This window comes from Polyodon spathula, chromosome 3, assembly GCF_017654505.1.
Source record: "Polyodon spathula isolate WHYD16114869_AA chromosome 3, ASM1765450v1, whole genome shotgun sequence".
In the NCBI taxonomy this organism is placed as follows: domain Eukaryota; kingdom Metazoa; phylum Chordata; class Actinopteri; order Acipenseriformes; family Polyodontidae; genus Polyodon; species Polyodon spathula.
This window is the reverse complement of record NC_054536.1, coordinates 80,491,078-80,510,101: the sequence shown is the minus strand read 5'-3', so window position 1 is coordinate 80,510,101 and position 19,024 is coordinate 80,491,078. Positions and strand designations below refer to the sequence as shown.

The following is a 19,024-nucleotide window of genomic DNA, read 5'->3' as shown; positions in this document are numbered from 1 at the left end:
ATCTATTTAGATATTTTTTATTTCATTTCCATTTGGCTGCTGCTCACAGGTGAGAGAGCCATCTCACTGTACGCTAGTAGTTTCCATAATAGTGAATTATGCTTCCATTCATTAGTCTTGATCTCGTTAACTTGCATTTTGAGTAACGAGTTCCCCTTATTTAGTTGTTGAGACAGGAAGTGGTGTACGTGACCTGCGATCATTAAGGTTTTTTTATTTTTTTTAGTAGTCGGCAGTTGTTGTTTTTTTTTTTTTTTTTTTTTTAAATAATGTTTTTTCCCGCTTAGAATAGCCAATTATTTTTAGGTTCAGCTCACCACCACCACTCCCGCGCTGACTTGGGAGCAGCGAAGACAAACACGCTGTCCTCCGAAGCGTGTGCCGTCAGCTGACCTCTTCTTTTCACACTGCAGATCCACCATGAAACCACCTCAGAGCTACAGCATCAGAGGACAACACAGCTCTGGGCAACTTACAGGCAAGCCCGCAAGCGCCCGGCCAGACAACAAGGGTTGCTGGTGCGCGGTGAGCCGTGGGCACCCTGGCCAACCTAAGCCTCCTCCCTCCCCCCCGGGCGGTGCTCAGCCAATTGTGCGCCGCCTCCTGGGAGCTCTCTTCCATGGTCGGTAGTGGAATAGCCTGGGCTCAAACCTGCACTCCATGCGGAGCGCCTGTACCGGATGCGCCACTCAGGAGCCCTGACAATTAAGATTTTTAATGAGAAATGCGTTTATTAACAACCTCATCGACTCAATTTCAAAGCATTAACGGATTGATTTATTGACTCATTACTGTACCACAAGTTCGATACAGTAATACTGTTTTTTGAATATCCTGCCTGGGGAGTGGCCATGAAAACTCAAGGTTATAAAATAATATCTGCACAGCAGGAAGGTCACAGATTTTTTTTTTTTTTCTGCTCCATTTCATGACAAACAACTGTTTTATCCCAGTGCAAGGATGGAACCTTTGTATGTGCTGTCCTAGAAAATCCAGGGTGTACAGTCAAAATAACTTAAACAATAAAACTGGCAAACTGGGTACTTCCCACTGTGTAGAATATGAAATTAAATTTGCAATGTGGACAGAAGTCATTCAGTTGCTCTTTCCAATAATGTGCTTTACAATGTGCCACTGAAAGCAGGGCTGAATAACGGACCTTCTGAAGCAGGGTGAGACATCAGATGTCAGGCCTCTCGTCTTGCACTGAAAACACTGAGATTCAACTCTGGAGTGTTAAACATCAGTTTCACCTCTAAGCTGTTATAGACTCTGGAAACCGACACAACTGGGGTTGATAAATTTGTGAGGCCAACTGCCCCAAAAATGTCAACATGATCCTTCATCACAGCTCTTGCTTACGTAATTTGGCCCTCAGCTGAATACAGACTTCTGGCCATTGAAATGGTAAAATGGACCCCTATGGAATTTGAACTGAGTGAGGCACGTGTACAGTATTTTAAAGTCCTAAGCTGATGTAACAACTGTAAATACCAGGTTATCTTTCCATGTGTGTGTGTCTCTTTTTTTTTTTTTTTTTTTTTTAATGTTGTTGTATTCTTTTTGGTAGGCACTAGAGAAACATCCCAATACTCCAATGACTGCAAAGCAGATCTTAGAAGTCATACAGAAAGAAGGACTAAAAGAAACCAGGTAAATGTGTTTTTGTTTTGCTTTTATTTTGGTTTGTTTTATTGATCATGTTGCTCATTAAGGTGCTTAATACCTGGGATACTACAGGTGCAGAACCTTTTGTGTCCCATCACGTTGTATTTGTAGTTCTTGCGTTTTGGGTTTTCTGTCATTATACATTCCCACTCCCTCTACACTTTTTATTGCTCGGAAATTATGGTGCCAGTTATATGCATGCTTTGCCTTAAGCTTGAGATGATATGGAATTCCAGAAAATTTAAATAAAATAAATGCTGTCATAATTGTCATTACTGTGCTGCAGTGTTTGGTATTTGGATAGTGTTTTCCATGTTAATACTGAAAATGTATTAAAATGTTTTTAAGAAATAGCTGAAATTCCTGCAGGTTTTTGTTTTGTTATTAAAATAATGTTAACAATAATGCAAACTTGTATCAACAACAATGCTTTTAAATCAAGGATGTTAAGGGTGTCCTTTTTTGCTAAACTTAGTTAGTTTTAGCTGCGTAATGATAGAGTGTTGTTGAAGCTTATAAAGTAAAATAGATTTTTAAAAGAGACACTTCAAAGAAGGCCAAAGATCCCGTTGTCTCTCATTGCATGATCTTTTAGGAGGCTTAGGAAGATTCTTGAGCCCACTGTTGCTGGTTTTAAACAGGTAACTCAGGAGAGTAGCATTTTTTTTTTTTCTTGGCATCTTTGCTAAGGAAAGGTTTTTATGTACAACGTTTTTTCCTTGTGATATGACTTTGAGAATGTGTTTACTAGCTTTGAAACTGCTACACGCAGACTAGTGAAGGACTATTAGGAACTGGGGAGGGGAGGGAATAAAAAGAGGAATGTAAAATTCAGGTTAAAGTATCCTGCTATTCACGCTGCTTGTTGAGTAAACACAGAGGTGTATGCTACAGTAACCTTCATCAAATTCCTATTATCCCTGCTCAATCACATACTCTTGATTGGACCAATTTACGTTTATTTAATGATAGGTCTCTGTCTAATAAGGCTCCATTAGTTAGTGATTTTATTCAGGAAGGTGGACTTGCTACTGTTTTCCGTAGTGAACTTGGAATCAAACAGGAAGTTGTTGGAGGTTATTCATCTTTTGAAGTTTTAACCTTGACATTAAACAGTCCATCACCTGTTCATGTTGAAATTTTTTATCGACCACCTAAGTCAAATCTGCTATTTCTAACTGACTGTGGGGATCTGCTCTCTAAATTGACAGTCAAATATGATTCTAACTCCTTGGAATTTTTGAGGCTACTGGATTCCTTAGATTATATCCTGCATGTCAAAGGTCCTACGCATAATCGTGGCCATACTTTAGATCTGGTAATTTCTCGTGGTTTTTTTGTTAAGCATGTCATCACCCTAGATCTTACTGTTTCTGATCATCTTGTAACTCTTTTTGAGGTGAATCTGCCATTATCTACAAAGACTGTGGGCTGTACATTTAAATCCCGGGTCATTCATTCTTCAACTGCTGTTAAGCTTTCTGATGTGTTGAGCTCATTACTACTTTCTGAGTCCTCATCAGTAGAGGAGCTGGTATAGCTTGACTGGTATAGAATTGATTTTAAGATTTTACTGTTAACTTACAAAGGCCTGAATGGATTAGCACCTAAACCGCACTGTGAGATCACAGGATGCGGGGCTGCTGGTTATTCCTAGGGTCAACAAAAGCAACACGGGAGTTAGGGCTTTTTCTTGTAGAACTCCTAAATTATGCTCTGTCTTTGTTTGTCAGGGAAGCTGGGACCGTTACAGTGTTCAAGTCAAGACTAAAAAAACACTTTTATAAAGTGGGTTTTAATGCAACTTTAAAATTGCTCCTTTTGTATTACACTGCCTATATAAAGTCTACACCCCTTTTCAAAACGTTCACCTTTTGTTATCTTATAGCCTGAAATTTAAAATGCATTAAAATAGTTTTTTTTTCAATTATCTACACATCCTACCCCACAAATTCCAAGTGAAAGAAATTTGTAGAAAATTAATTAAAAATGAAAACTGAAATAGCTTGGTTGGAAAAATCTCAACCCCCCTTGTAATAGCAATTCTAAATTAGTTCAGGTGTATCGCCTTCAAAATCACACACCAAGTTAAGTGGCCTCCATCTGTGTTAAATTGTAATGATTCACATGATTTCAGGATAAATTCAGCAGTTCCCTCTGCTGGGTAGTGCATTTCAATGTAAAGACTCAACCATAAGCACTAAGGTGCTTTCAGAAGAATTCCGGGACAAAGTTGTTGAAAGACACAGATCAGGGGATGGGTATAAAAATATCAAATGCCTTGAATATCCCTTGGAGCACAGTCAAGATGATTATTAAGACGTGGAAGGTGTATGGCACCACCAAGACCCTGCCTGGATCAGGCCATCCCTCCAAATCGGATGACCGAGCAAGAAGGAGACTGATCAGAGAGGCTACCAATAGGCCAATGGCAACTTTGCAAGAGCTACAGGCTTTTATGTCCAAGACTGGCCAAAGTGTGCATGTGACAACAATATCCCAAGCACTCCACAAATCTAGCCTGTATGGTAGGGTGGCAAGAAGGAAGCAATTACTCAAGAAAGCCCACCTTGAATCCAGTTTTGAAGTATGCAAAAAAACACTCAGGAGATTCTGTAGCCATGTGGCATAAAGTTTTGTGGTTTGACGAAACGAAAATGGAACTTTTTGGCCTAATGCAGAATGTTAATAATTGACACAAACCCAACACAGCACATCACCCAAAGAACACCGTCCCTACTGTGAAGCATGGTGGTGGCAACATCATGTTATGGGGATGTTTCTCATCAGCAGGGACTGGGGCACTTGTCAGGGTAGAAGGGAAAATGAATGGAGCAAAGTACAGGGAAGTCATTGAGGAAAACCACCTGCCCTCTGCAAGAAAGCTGAAACTGGGACGGAAGTTCACGTTTCAGCATGACAACAACCCGAAGCACACAGCCAAAGCTGCACTGGAGTGGCTAAGAAACAAAAAGGTAAATGTCTTTGAGTATCCCAACAACAGACTCACAGCTGTAATTGCTTCCAAAGGTGCTTCCACCAAGTATTAACTCTAGGGGGTGGAGACTTATCCAATTATGATTTTTTTCTCAATAAAAACTTTTTTCCCTTAACAATGTGGAGTGTGGTGTGTAGCTAAGTCAAAAAAAAAAAATCCTCATTTAAATGCATGAAACTCTGAGGCACTGACAAAACAAAATGTGAAAAAAGTTCAAGGAGGTATATGCTTTCTGTAGACACTATGTGTATACTGTTATTTAAATGGTCTGACTTGGCAGTAGTATGTGACATGCTATACAAATGTATTGTGGTTTTTTCTGTATTGTGGTTTATACTGTACAGTGCTTTGTGATACTTTTGTATAAAAAGCTCTATATATATATATGATATATATATATATATATATATATATATATATATATATATATATATATATATATATATATATAAGTGGTGAGTGGTGGACCTGTATTCAAATTCTAAAGAGATTTTGTAAACCATTTGTTTAGAACCAAATCACCCCACACTGAGATCTGTCTTTAGGCGATACAGTACATTTGTCAATGTCTTACAAGCAGTACTGCACAATCATTTTTTTATGAAGTTTGTTTACATTTTATGTCATTAAATACACATAAGACAGTGAGTGGTCAATCGCTTTTTAAGCTAAAGTAGTATTTTCCATTACAATTTGGTAATTCAGTTCATCCCTTGATTATTTTATCTTGCTTCCATTCTATACGATTTAACAGAATTGTCATTTATTGTTCTAGTGCTACTTTATATCACCTACATTTATACAAATTAATTTTCTTTCACATTTTTCTAGCAAGAGTGCCAAATTTCTGTTGAATATCTGAAGTGAGGTGGTTGGAAAAAAGACCTTTAGAGACTTTTGAGAGTCACGGTTGGAATTTGAGAGTCGCGGGTTGGAATTTGCAAAGAACAAGGTCACTATTTTTCTGTCAGAAATCTGGCAACTTCTCTGCAGCTATGCTTGGGTATGAGGGTGTTTGATATACTAACCAGTGTTGGTGATTTTTTTATTTATTAGAAAAAAAAAAAGGATTTATTTGATTTAAATTGTTTTGTTTTGTTTTTTTTTTTTTTTGTTTTTTTTTTTAATTATGGAATTTTTTTTTGTAGTACCGTAGTTGTAGTTCTACAGTACCTCCAAACTGTACATTTCAGGATGTTGGAAATGGTGGTTTGTGAATAGTTACATACCAAACTAAATTACTCAATCTTAAATTAATACATAAATAAAGCAGATTATTTATCATTGTGGCATCATTGTGAACTACAATATGTGAACTACAAGAATTTAGCGGTGGAGTACGCCAGAGAAAAATACCCCTCACTCATCCCAGTCATTCTTTTCTTTCTTTGATTTCCTCTTTCTGTGTCAGTCCAGATGCACGCAGTTATTTCTTAGGACTACTTTGCTTTTTATAATATGTTCAGTTGTTAAAGTTCCTGATTGCACCACCAAATAAACCTGGTTTCAGGAGGTCTTAACACAGTGCTCAGTTGTCTATTTGGGACCCCATTGCACTGTATCAAAATCTCTTCAGTGAATATGTTAATGATGGGGCTAGTCATGTCTTCAGAATACCATTTCAGTGCAGTATATATTTTTTTATGTCTTCGCTCCATTTATGCACCACAAAATTGGGGGCAAGAGTCGTTCGAACTTGCACTCGCATTTACGCTGTGATCAGAGTACAGCTCTGAGAGTTTTGGTTTATAGACAGTAAGAGTTTAAGATGTTTATGTTAATAAAAGATTTTTAAAACATACTTTTCATGTATTTTCCTTGAGAAACTGTATAAACTAGTTGTAAAATAAAAGTAAAAAAAAAACAGTTCTTTTTTTTAAATAAGGTGATTTAAATCATGATTTTAATCAATTTGATTTAAAACAGCCAACCCTGTTAATAACGCATGTTATAGAGAGCGCAGAAATGACAGATGCACACAGGTTTTTTTTTCTCAAACCACCACATTTCAGAATTAGGAGAAATTTCAGTTGACAAAGGACAATAGTGAGTAAAAACAGTAATAGAAAATTAAACAAAACACACAAAATAGATGATTTAATCAATTATGAATTGTATCAGCTGTCGAAAAAGTTAGACAAAACAGCTATATAAAAGTCTAATCAGACTTAAGTCTTGAGTACAACGGACATTTGTAAGGGGTCAGATGAGGGGGTTCAGTACAAGCACTTAAAAAGAAATGCATTAACAGTCTTGTTTCAGTCGTATTTAGTGCTTGTTAGATAATGGTCATTCCAAGTTCATTGCCAAAGTGAGAATTCCTGAGATGTTTTTATAAGAAATGTCAAACTAGAAATGCATGGCTGCCAAGTCTGAGTTGCCTGTGATCCTCTCTTTACCCCTTATTTTATACCCTGAAGGGATTAGAAGAATGTGACAAACTCACATTTTGTTATGACTGGCCAATCAGTGTTTTTCTCTCAGACTTCACAAGCATATACGAACTCCAGTATGTAAATCACAATATTCCATGACACACAATAAGGCTATTTGTTTATACTTGAAATTTTATTTCAAGGAAACAAAGAGTCAACACACTTGTTTTCCAGCAGTGCTATCCAGCACGCGATTTAAGGTGTGCTTCATGATTAGTACAGTTTAGTAAATATCATCTGAATATCATTAGCCTCATTAGTGCTGTCGTGCCACTTCATTTAAATACATCGCCATGCATTTTGCATTTTCAGCAGTTGCTAATGTAACCATCGTGTTATTTTTAAGGCGTGCGTGCTAACTTACATTTTATTATGCTTTAAGTTGCGCTTTATCATGGTTGATAAATACGGGATTATCTAGCACTCGCCTTATCCTTGGATAACATGCATGTTATCACATAAGAACCTTTAGTAAATGAGGCCCATAATGTTGACTGGGCCTTAGCTGTGAAAAAAACAGTGAAAAATAACATTCTTCCAATATTATTTTCACATGTACTGTAGTCTTCAAGGCTGGTGCTTGCTGCTTTATTGTTCTGGCTCTTAACCATTACCTCTTGTTCACATTTACTTTCTTTTTTTTCCAACAAACTCTTGTACTCTAGAATCCCAATTTAAAAAATAAGGTAGCGGCAAGATAGAAAACAAAGTACAACCAGTTTGAAGACTGTCTAAAATAATATGTATTTGCTTTTTTATTAATTTGTTTCTTTTTACCTGCATCCTGCTGCATTCAAAAACTTTACTATGTACAATGAACTTGCATAAGCATGAATACAAAGAAAAAAGGCTATGGCATCTATAATTTTACTTCAAAATCAGGAAAAAATCAAAACTATCTGATACAAAGAAATGTCAGATGCATGTATCACATTAGTAGCAAGGTGTACTATATATTATACATCTGTTATTTCACATTTTATATGAAGGTTTTAAAAAAAACATAAAAAAACAAACCTCTTCATGCACACATGGGCAAAAATGTAATAAGAGTGCACTACTACATTACAAACAAGCTTGAGGATAGTCAAGCATGCTTACATTTACCAGATAAAATGTGTAAAATTGCCTGTATGGAGAATGTAATAATGTTTTAATTATCAGAAAGCTACTTTTAAGACTAGATGTGTGTGGGTGGGTGTACTGTACCTTGTCGGAGTGAGAAGATATCAAACTACAGTTGACTGATGTTTGATTATCCAAAACCCAATTAACCAAATACATTTTAACCAGAAGAAATGTACAGTCGCAGACAAAAGTATTGCCTGCTTATACCACAATTAAAGGTAACAGATTAAGGACAAGCATTTAGTAATCACTAAAAAAACAAAAAGCAAAATACACAATTTCTAGTAATTTAACAAATAATCTTTATCAAAAAAACAAACTTATCTAATTTCCTTCATGACCAAAGCATTGGCACCCCTGCTTTAGTATTTTGTGTGTCCTTCTTTTGCTTTTATTATGGCTTTTAGATAATTATGATAATTCTTAACCAGTGTGTTACATCTTGTTGGTGAAACCTGGGCCCATTCTGTCTTGCATATTTCCTTTAACTCAGACATACTGGATACACAATTCTTGGCTACAGAATTTTTCAGATCAGTCCAAAGTATTTCTATTGGATTAAGATCTGGTCATTGCAAAGAACATTCCAGAACTTGTATCTTTTGTTTTCTTCAAGAATTCTAGAGTTGACTTAGCCGTATACTTCAGATCATTGTCATGTTGAAAGATAAACTGTCTGCCAATCAGCCTGTGAGCAGACAGTATCATTGTACTTTGTAGAATGTTTTGCTACATGGCTACATTCATTCGATCTTCAATCAGATGAATGTCATGATCGAACCACCTCCATGTTTATCTGTAGGTACAAGGTTATTTTAATTGAAGGCTTTCCCTTTTCTTCTCCAACATACTGTGGTCCAATTTTTAGGGAAAAGTTCTGTTTAGTCTCTTTAGACCAGAGAATTTAATTGAAAAATGCTTCAGATTCCTGTTCATATTGCTTGCCAAATTTAGTTTTGTTTTATGAATTTTCTTTAAAAGTGGATGCAGCAAGATCTATGTCCATACAACTCTTCTGTGTTCAGGTGCCTTTGTCAGTTCTTTCTTGCACTATTACTCCTGTTGCATCTAAATCCTTGGCTGTTAATATTGGGGTTTTTTCATAGCTGCTCGGATGATTCTCCTACCTGCTGTAGCCATCATTGGTGAGTGTTCCGTCTCTAGACGAAATTCCGTCAAAATGGCCTTTCCCAGGTCCATTTAATATTGATGTAGAAATGCAGAAAAAAATGGGGAGGTCTGGTGTCCGACTCAGTGTGTGCAAAGTGCCAACACGGAGTGAATCCTTACATTCGAAGTTCCATCACTGATCTAATTGAACTATTTTCCATCTATCAAAATGCATCAGGTTTATGACAGAGGAGTGCTGCTATTGACATCTCAGCCACACTCGCACTTCCAATAAGTAGTAAAATGGCTTATACTGTGATTTTAATGCAAGCGCCATTAATCAAGCGAATGAAATGCTGTTTCTGAGAATGATGCCGATACCACAATGATGAAAATGCTCCACCAGGCAATGAAACACAGTAAGACGTTGTAAATGATCTGTTTGCTAGACCAAAACATAGTCGTGTCTGCCTGATTAGTTGTGCCTGACTGTCAGGTGTCTATTGATTAGTTTTGAAATGGAGAAAGTGAGAGAATGTGAGAAATACATGTTATTTGTTGTTTTTTTGAAGTGTTTACTTACCGCTGTAGAGCAGTAAAAGCTGTAAAACGAAAGACACAGTTCCAGTGCCTTCATTTCTATAAAAACACTTCTACAAAAATGTACATCAATATGTATTATTTCAGTCTATGATGCATGGCATTTTATCTATTAATTTATTTATTTTAGCTAACGGTATTTTTTTTTTTCTAATAATGTTACTTCACAGATTAACAGTACAGATAGTGTGGTAATTTAGATTATGTTATTCTTGTTGAGCATATAGAAAGAAACACATTTTTTACTTTAAATGTTTGTTTTTATTTATTTTACTTATGTGGTTCATAATGTAATTTGGAAATATTTAAGTCTTGTTGGAGAGGGGCTCAGGGCTCACAATGTGTTGAAGACAGTCTTCAGGAATAGACTGGCAAGTGACAGTGAGTCCCCTCCTTGAGGGACCTCATTGGAATGAGTTTGATTATGAGAAGGCCCTGGCATAGTTCAGAAATGAAAAGTAAAGAAGAATCTTCTGCACAGCTATAAAAAAGTGACATGTGAAATGTTGTAGGGACACCTTTTGTTGTTCTTCAGAAACACAGGATCATTAAAATCTGTTGACTTTTATGAAAATACTGTGGTGGTGTTAAATTCTAAATCATACAACATATTGACCCCCTCACTAAAGAAAATGTCCCCCTAAAATGTTGGTAGGGAGCCAAATTGACCCTCAATCAGTAAGTCCTGGAGCAAGCACTGCATTTCAAAAACTGTGTTTGTTAACTAGCCTCATGTGTGATTTTTATCGGGTTGGTCCATCTGGTAAAATGATACGTTGTAAGGGAAGTCATTTCTGAATTTCTTTTTCTACAAAGTTAAGTTCAAATTAGCTTCTGAAAGTGGTCCAAAATGGTTCAGAATGCATCTGAGATCATGTATGAACCTAGAGCTTCGGACAGCCTAGGCGACCCTCAGAACCCTGGTCGAAAGATTGGTTTTGCCAAGGGAGTATGTCAAAATGATCATTGGCCACTTTCACCCATGTTATTGTGAATTCTTGCATTCCATATTTCTTTGCTTCTGTTCGTAGCCATTTCCTTTGTCGTAGTTTTCTACGAGTGCTTTTGTCAAATGTGAATCGAACACCTTTGGACATAATTACCTCTTTTTTCTGGTTATTTACTTTATAATGCAGCTTAGTTATTCTGTAATGGGTTTCAGTCAGTGGAATTATTTCTTAATTAGTTCAGGCTTTTAATGTGAAGTTGCAAATTCTTTTGTCATGAACAAGTATTTGAAATTGCTTAGGTGCTTTAAAAAAACTAAAATGGTTAAGATTTTTGTTAAACTACCAATTATTTTTATTTTATTATTTTGTTTTGGCCTTTGTCATACAATTAGCAGCTAATGTTCATTAAATTATCTTGTGATGCTTTTGTCTGTGACTGTATGTCACCAGAAGAGTTAAGATAATGTGAGCATACTATTGTTACTTCAGATCTACAGTATTTGGTAGCCTGTCCATCATGCTTGTAAATTGCCCCACAGTCTGCCTGTAACATTCCCCTATATAATAGTAACACTCTGGTACTGTTTTAAAAATCGTGGTTTAACCTCTGTCATCTTTTATTAAGCAAGCTTAGTATTTTTATGAGCTCAGTTTGATTTTTTTTCTCTCTCTCTCTCCTTTAAAAGGAGATACTGTACAGCTAAGTCATGACCAACCTAAACCGTAAATGATATAATAATGGCCTGTATTAAACAGAACTAAATGGACACATCAAGTTATTTGATGTGTTTCTTATGTCTGGCTTGTAATAATTCACCACTTTCAATTTTGCCTGAGTAACTTTGAACTGTCATCATTATGAATGTGCAGCCTACAAAACACTGACATTATGTCAGTGTGTAGTGTTAATATTAGAGAATTGATCTACAATTTTGTAGATCATTTTTTATGTTCTTGTAACATGCAAATGCAATGTGAACATCACTTGTGCCTGGGACACCTAATAATTCATAAATTCCATAGGCACAAATGAGCTGTGAAGGGTCTTCTTCATGAGGGTTAATAATGTTGTATTCCACTAGAGGCCATTATATATTCTTTGTGTACTTCATAGCACTTGAAATTGTGTATATCTGTCAAACAATATGTATCTTCTGTATTTCTACTGTGTGGCTAATTATACGCTTATTTGTATATCTTAAAAGATATCCTTTATTGACCAAACAACATAAATCACATGTTTTCCAGATTCCAAAGTGTAGTTGATACAGTAGTCATAGTAGTAACTTACTAATCTAATAAAAATAGATTACTTTCTCATAGTTTTAGGAACCCCACTCTCCTGTTGTGGAGGAGTCTAGACCTTATATTACCCAAAATAGATTGGTTTCCAAAAATAATAAACTTTTGGCATACAGCAGTGATCACCATCATAAGGTGCTCTTTTAAAAATGTTTTGAAATGAGTAGTAGGTTCTTCATGATTACAAAGGGTCCGATACTTTTCCCACTTTTCCCCTGTATATTCCTTATTTAAGGAGCAAATACATATGCTCTTTGTATGCCAGTATGTACTTTGTTGCAATTTAAAAAAAGAATCGGCTGCCTTACTGTAGGTAAGTAACTTTTGAGCATTTGGTGCGCTTTGTTCAGTCAGCTCTCAGTTATTTTCATAGAATTTGTTTCTTTTGTTGCCTTTCATCCTATTGGATACAGATGCTGTTGAACATTTTTGATTATTCATGTGTCAGACACATAGTCTGCTACATAGTTTAAACAAAATCATAACATGTCTTTGCTTCTACAAATCTGCTTTGCAAAAAAATGATCAATTTTGACATAAACCCCATATACAATAAAGTACTTGTATGATATACAGAAATGTATAATTATGTCTTTGATCTGCAGAGTTGTTTTTTTTTTGTTGTTGTTGCCTGAAGCCCATGTGACAGATGCATATGATTAAACTTAACGTTACCAGTCTGTTATTGTAATGTAGATGTTTTCAGGGTTGGAATAATTTTTATAATGCTCCAGTAGAAGTGCATGCTGTTGTTGCTCGGAGCACTCAATCTATTTCATTTCTCCAATGCTAGTGGAACCTCTCCTTTGGCTTGCCTGAATGCCATGCTTCATACTAACACACGCGTTGGTGATGGAACTTTCTTTAAAATCCCTGGAAAATCTGGACTTTATTCCCTGAAAGTAAGTACTGTCGGTAGAACTATGTGGTATATGAATATTTAAAAAGATACTCTCTTTTATGTTAGTTTACCAATGAAAAGTTTGTATTTGTCTGTCCACAACGTCAGTCAACAACTGCCACTGCTGCACCATGTAAAATAACAAAAAGCTTTAGGAGTGTTTCAGCATATGTTCTGTTTTTTAAATGATACAGCAGTAGACTGTTAACACTGGATAAATACTGTACAATGACATATGTACACTCCAGGAAAAAGACAGGATGTTTATTTTCTGTTTTAAAATGATTAACTGTTTTTATAATGCTAAGGAAATCATGCATTTGCTATTATAATTTTATTCCCTCATATTCAGTACCCAGAAACCTTCAAGTAACAACGATTCAAATACCATCTTAAGTGCTTGTAGTGGCAACATTATTTTGCCATGTAAACAGATATTCAGTATGTTAAACCTCTTTTTTAAATATACACTATAAGAACGATTTATTTTCATAAATTTATGCCTAATTGCCTTACAAAAACAGAATAAATGTGCTGCAGATCCTGGAGTACTTGAATTTAGAAGGATTTGTAAGATATATGAAATATTCAAAACTAAAATAAGAAATTATAATATTGGATGCTTTAAAAGCAGGGTTGGCCTGACTCCAGATTGCTCCAATCATTCCCATGGTTTGTGAGCTCTAGGTTATTGTATCGGTCAAGATTCAGGAAGCAGACAGAGGCAACATTAAAGGATTTCGGTTTCTGTAGCAGTAGTCTGAACACTGAACACTGAACTGGCTGGAAGGAATTTAAGCTGCAAGGGCAAGTCTGCTGCCGAGAGTGGAAGGAAGAATGTTACAATTCCAGGCAGGGAAAAAAACAGTATCTGTACCTGACGTTCTTAGTCACACAAAGAAGAAAGACAAAAGTGATTAGGTTTTTTTTTAACAGTGTGTGTGTGTGTGTGTGTGTGTGTGTGTGTGTGTGTGTGTGTGTGTGTGTGTGTGTGTGTGTGTGTGTGTGTGTGTGTGTGTGTGTGTGTGTGTGTGTGTGTGTGTGTGTGTGTGTGTGTGTGTGTGTGTGTGTGTGTGTGTGTGAGAAATGTGCTTCTGTAATTCAGACAGTAAAGCTCTCAGTGGAATTTATTTAGCCTTATTTAATTGTGTTCTCAATAGAAGGAAGAATCACCAAGCCTTGCCGATGGGGCAACTGAGTCTGTGTGTGAAACTGACATAGAAGGTACTGAAATGACGGAGAGCAACAACAGCACTAGTGATGAAAATGGTGGTAAGTTAAAGCATGATTTTATTGATTTGAGTTGGAACATTTAAAGAATACAAATGCATTTGACTACAGTAATGAGATTACATGAACTCATTCCTGCTCGTATTCAGTTTCCATTTTACCAGATTCTCTGAGGTGCCTGTAATAAATAAACATTAAGATAAATACACTAATGGTCTTAACGTGTGGTCTTAAGTAAATTGCTTAACAGCATGAGGAAACAATATTATTTGTCATGTGTCTCTAAAGGAAGGGAAGTCCCCTCATCTCTCTCTCTCTCTCTCTCTCTCTCTCTCTCTCTCTCTCTCTCTCTCTCTCTCTCTCTCTCTCTCTCTCTCTCTCACACTGATTTCTTTGTATATTGCATTACCTGAAGAAAAAACTTCTCTTAAATGATTCAGTGGATTTATTGATTGTTGCTTTGTCTGAGATGTAGTTGGAATTACATTTTCGAGACTTGAACTCTTATTGCAGAGTAATTAAAAATGATTCCGGTGTGAAGGTTTTAAAAGGCCACAAGTGTACTGGTAGAGTTTAAGGAGTCAGCCTGATTCTGTTGTGCACAGCAGTATCTGCCATCAATCTAGTGACGGGTAAGAACAAAACGAAAATGCAGTCATGTATTTGTTGAGCTTAGACTGATCCCCTGTACTGACACACATTATACCCAAGTGTACTGATTTTAAATTATGGATTGTTCTAGGAATCAAACTCATGCTTTACCCATTTCAGAGTCTGCTATAATAACATTCAGATAATACATATTTTTGGGGGAGGGACAAAGGATGGTAGTAACAGTTCTACAGTAACTGGTTAAAAAATAACACGCCAGCTTTTTTTTTTTTTTTTTTCTCCCTGGGGGTGTTCCAGTGTATATTGGTTATGTCTTGAATTAAACGGTGTTAGGAATGCCTTGTGGTGATAAAGGATATGTGTTACATTGTGTTAAGTGTCTTTATTGATTTTGGATATTTATGATAGAACTCAGTGCTTAAGATATTTAAGATACAGGCTATACAGTGGTGTAAATTATATTAATAACTGCATTATCAGTGATATATTTTCAATGTAAGTGTGTCACAGGAGCATCTGGCTACCAGCAAAAATCAATTTGGGTCCTTGCTCCAAGTATTTAACCAAATCAGGATGTTGAGATTTTCTTTTGAGTAGCTCTCCAAAAATCACTCCTTCTGCATACGTTTGGCATTCGTGTCTTTCATAACTCTTGGTATGTAAGAAACAAGAATCGTAAAAACTGCACTGCAGAGAAAAATATATATATATGTGTGTGTGTGTGTGTGTGTGTGTGTGTGTGTGTGTGTGTGTGTAACAAGAGTGTGTGTGTGTGTGTGTGTGTGTGTGTATATATATATATATATATATATATATATATATATATATATATATTATATATATATATATATATATATATATTATAAATTGGTTCCAGAACAACATATTTTCCTGCAGGGATTTTTACAGATATTTTATTTGGCTTGCCATTAGCAAATCAAGAACTTCATAAATACTCATAAATACACAAGCCTTGTGTCATTATTCAACCCCCCACCATAACCACACACACACACCTTTTCAAATGAATCCAGTACACTCAAAACCAGGTCATGCATTATCATGTTCTTATTCTTCTAAATCATATCAACAAGTTTTATAACTGTCTTAACTAGGGGTTTCAGTCGATTAATTAATAATCAATTAATTAATACCTGTGGGCTTTGATCGATTTGAAAAAATAATTGATAAATTAATCTTGTCAACCTGCATTGTAGACGAGGCACTTTTTAAATGAAAAAATGTAATCAACATTTATTGCTTGCTTTTTTCCTTTTATTTTTTCAGTTTGTCCTATAAAGCCACCTGAAGAACTGTCTTCCGAACACGACACTAACCCCAATACAGCAGCTGTGCAGAACAAGTCAGTGTCTTCCACTCAGCAACATACCAAAAAGGCTCTTAAACAGGTAAGGCAGAGAATTAGCTCATCATTTTCTTCTAAAACCCCTGCAGGTATTTATTTATTTATTTATTTTGTGAAGTAAAATGAAACTCACTGATAAAATTACAATCAGTAAGTTTATTATACTGGCACGATAGTGCCGTTCTAGTCAGAGTAACAGACAGTTTCTAGTTTAAACCCAATTTTGAGGGGCATGTTTTCTCGGCCGTTTCAAAACTGATCGGGACACTATTTGGCACGGTTGGTGTCTGTGTCACAGAGATTTTTTTTTATATTGCTTGTGAAAATCTGTTCGGTAGTTTTAAAGTTACAGAATGGCTTAAAATTTAGTTTTTTATAAATTATTCAGACAATTTTTTGCGCTCAATTAAGTAAAAAACTGGCTGCAAGTTTAAGTACCTCCTTTGGTAGGCTGGTCGAACTCGTTAACGAGGAATGCCTTTTTGTGAGAACCAACAAAATCAATCACGTAATCACCGAGATATTTGGGCTTTTCTTCTCGCATGCGTGGTTATATAGCTATGAAAATACGCCTGTGCACTTCGGTCAAAAGTTAGAACGTTCAGTCGCCAATTGATTCTCTTGTAACTTATGCACTGGCTGCCTATAAGGTTTAGAATTTATTTTAAATTTTAATGCTGACATATAAGGCTCTTCATGGGCTAGCTCTGACTTATCTGTCAGATCTGTTATCTTTTTACACTCCCACTCGCAACCTCCGCTCTGCCGATCTCAGACTGCTGTGTGTCCCGCCTGCTCGCCTGCGCTCTGTGGGCGACAGGGCCTTCTGTTTCTATGCCCCCAAAATATCCACTAGAGATCAGGGACTCAGTTTCTTTGAGTGCTTTTAAAGTTAATTTAAAGACTTACTTTTTTAGAAAGGCGTTTTTATGATTTGTATGATTGTTTTATTTCCTTGTGTTTCTTTTAAGCATAATCTGTTTATTTATTGCAGTACTATTAATTGTGACGCACTCTGAGATGACTACTTTTAAGGTCGCTATACAAGATAAAGTTTATTATTATTATTATTATTATTATTATTATTATTATTTATTATTATTATTATTATTATTATGTCTGAGCCGAGCTGTGGAGTGATCCAGAGTATATAACCTCAGGCCTGAGACCAGCTTAGCAGTACCTCTCTTTTACAAAGCAAGGGCTGCATTACAAAACAAAATAATAACAAACTACAGACCTGTAGTAAAAATACTAGACTTATAAAACACAATAAATGTGGTTCATCTGTTACCATGAACAGCAACACGTGTTTATGGTAATAGATGAACCGCATTTATTGTGTTTTATTTGTATAATTTAAGAGAATCAGTTTCTTATTTTTGTAATACTGCATAAGCCTTTTGCTTTTGCTAGGGGGACTTCGTCTAAAAAGTAAAGTCATTTACTTACTGCATTATTTGACAGGACGTTACTTCCTGCTTTGCTGTTGTGGTATATATATATATATATATATATATATATATATATATATATAATAGCAGACTGTCTTAGACCTTTAAGAAATGTTGTCCAAATCTTTATTAAAATCTACTGTTTACGAGAGAAAATATACTACAGACATTACATTAATGAATGTAGTAAACTGTATTTTTTTTTTGTTTAAAGGAGCTTACATAAACACTTACTTGCATACAGTATGATAGGAACTACATTTTTAAACAAAAAGTAAGCATTTGTCAAGGAGTGATTTCAACAACAAACAAGTTTAAATTTTAGATAGATAGATAGATATTTTTGCAAAGAACACATTTAATTAAATATTGAAATTTGATGCAAAAAATAAGATATATGAATGATGCAATCGATTTCCTGAAGACAAAAATGAATTTATTTTACACCTAGATAGATAAGATGACAAATGTCACATTTAAAAAAATAAAAAAAACCCAACTAACATGCGCAGGATTGGCAATATCTACTTTTTTGCCATAATAAACAAATATGAATTACTTTATTTTGGAATTGATTTTGTGTTCATGATTTCTAATAGAGAAGCTCTTGCAACCCATTAAGAACCCATCTGCTTGAAGCTTTGTTTGGTGTGTAGGTTGTGAAAGTGTGTCATCGTCGGTTGCTTGCTAGCGGTGTAAATGTCAATATATACTGAATTTCTCCTTCCATCCAGGCATCTTGGGGCCTGCTTGGAAGAAGTCAAATTTATTAGTCAGAATATGTGCTAGTTGCAAACCTAACATAGGCCAACATATGAAGGTGCCTTTTTCATAAATAAGCATTAGATATTGTATCTGGTTTAAATATAGTAGTTTTCTATTTGGGGGCCTTAATTGGAGCATGAATATATGTGGGTTTTTTGTTTTTGTTTTTGTTTTTTTAATAATATCAGCAGTAGAATATATAACCTGCCCTCAGATGGAGCAGGTAACAGTTGTACTGCTTTAGGCAACATCTTTGTATACTACTCTGGGAGTTTTCAACACAACTCAAGGCACTAACGCTAAGGCAAAGGTTGACGGTGGGGTGCTACATAGACGCAAGCGGGAGCATCCTGCCTTGAAGCGATTTTAGTACCATGCTTTGGCCTGAGATTTTGCAGCTGCACAAAATGTCGGGCAAAAAAAATAAATGGCTTCCAGTAATTATGAAGTATGAGGTGTATTTATAGATTTTGTTTTCCATTTTGTAAGCGTTTCTCAAAATTGG

At 35.7% G+C, this 19,024-nt stretch overlaps 1 protein-coding gene across 1 annotated transcript in view; it reads left to right on the top strand.

Moving 5' to 3' along the window:
- The window catches only part of LOC121313466 (putative Polycomb group protein ASXL3), a 58,166-nt gene that overhangs the window by 23,119 nt on the left and 16,023 nt on the right, over positions 1-19,024 (top strand). The window contains exons 2-5 of the mRNA XM_041246039.1: positions 1,571-1,653; positions 12,985-13,093; positions 14,253-14,364; positions 16,222-16,343. Coding sequence (XP_041101973.1) covers positions 1,571-1,653; positions 12,985-13,093; positions 14,253-14,364; positions 16,222-16,343 — 426 coding nt within the window. The remainder of the gene's footprint in view (positions 1-1,570; positions 1,654-12,984; positions 13,094-14,252; positions 14,365-16,221; positions 16,344-19,024) is intronic.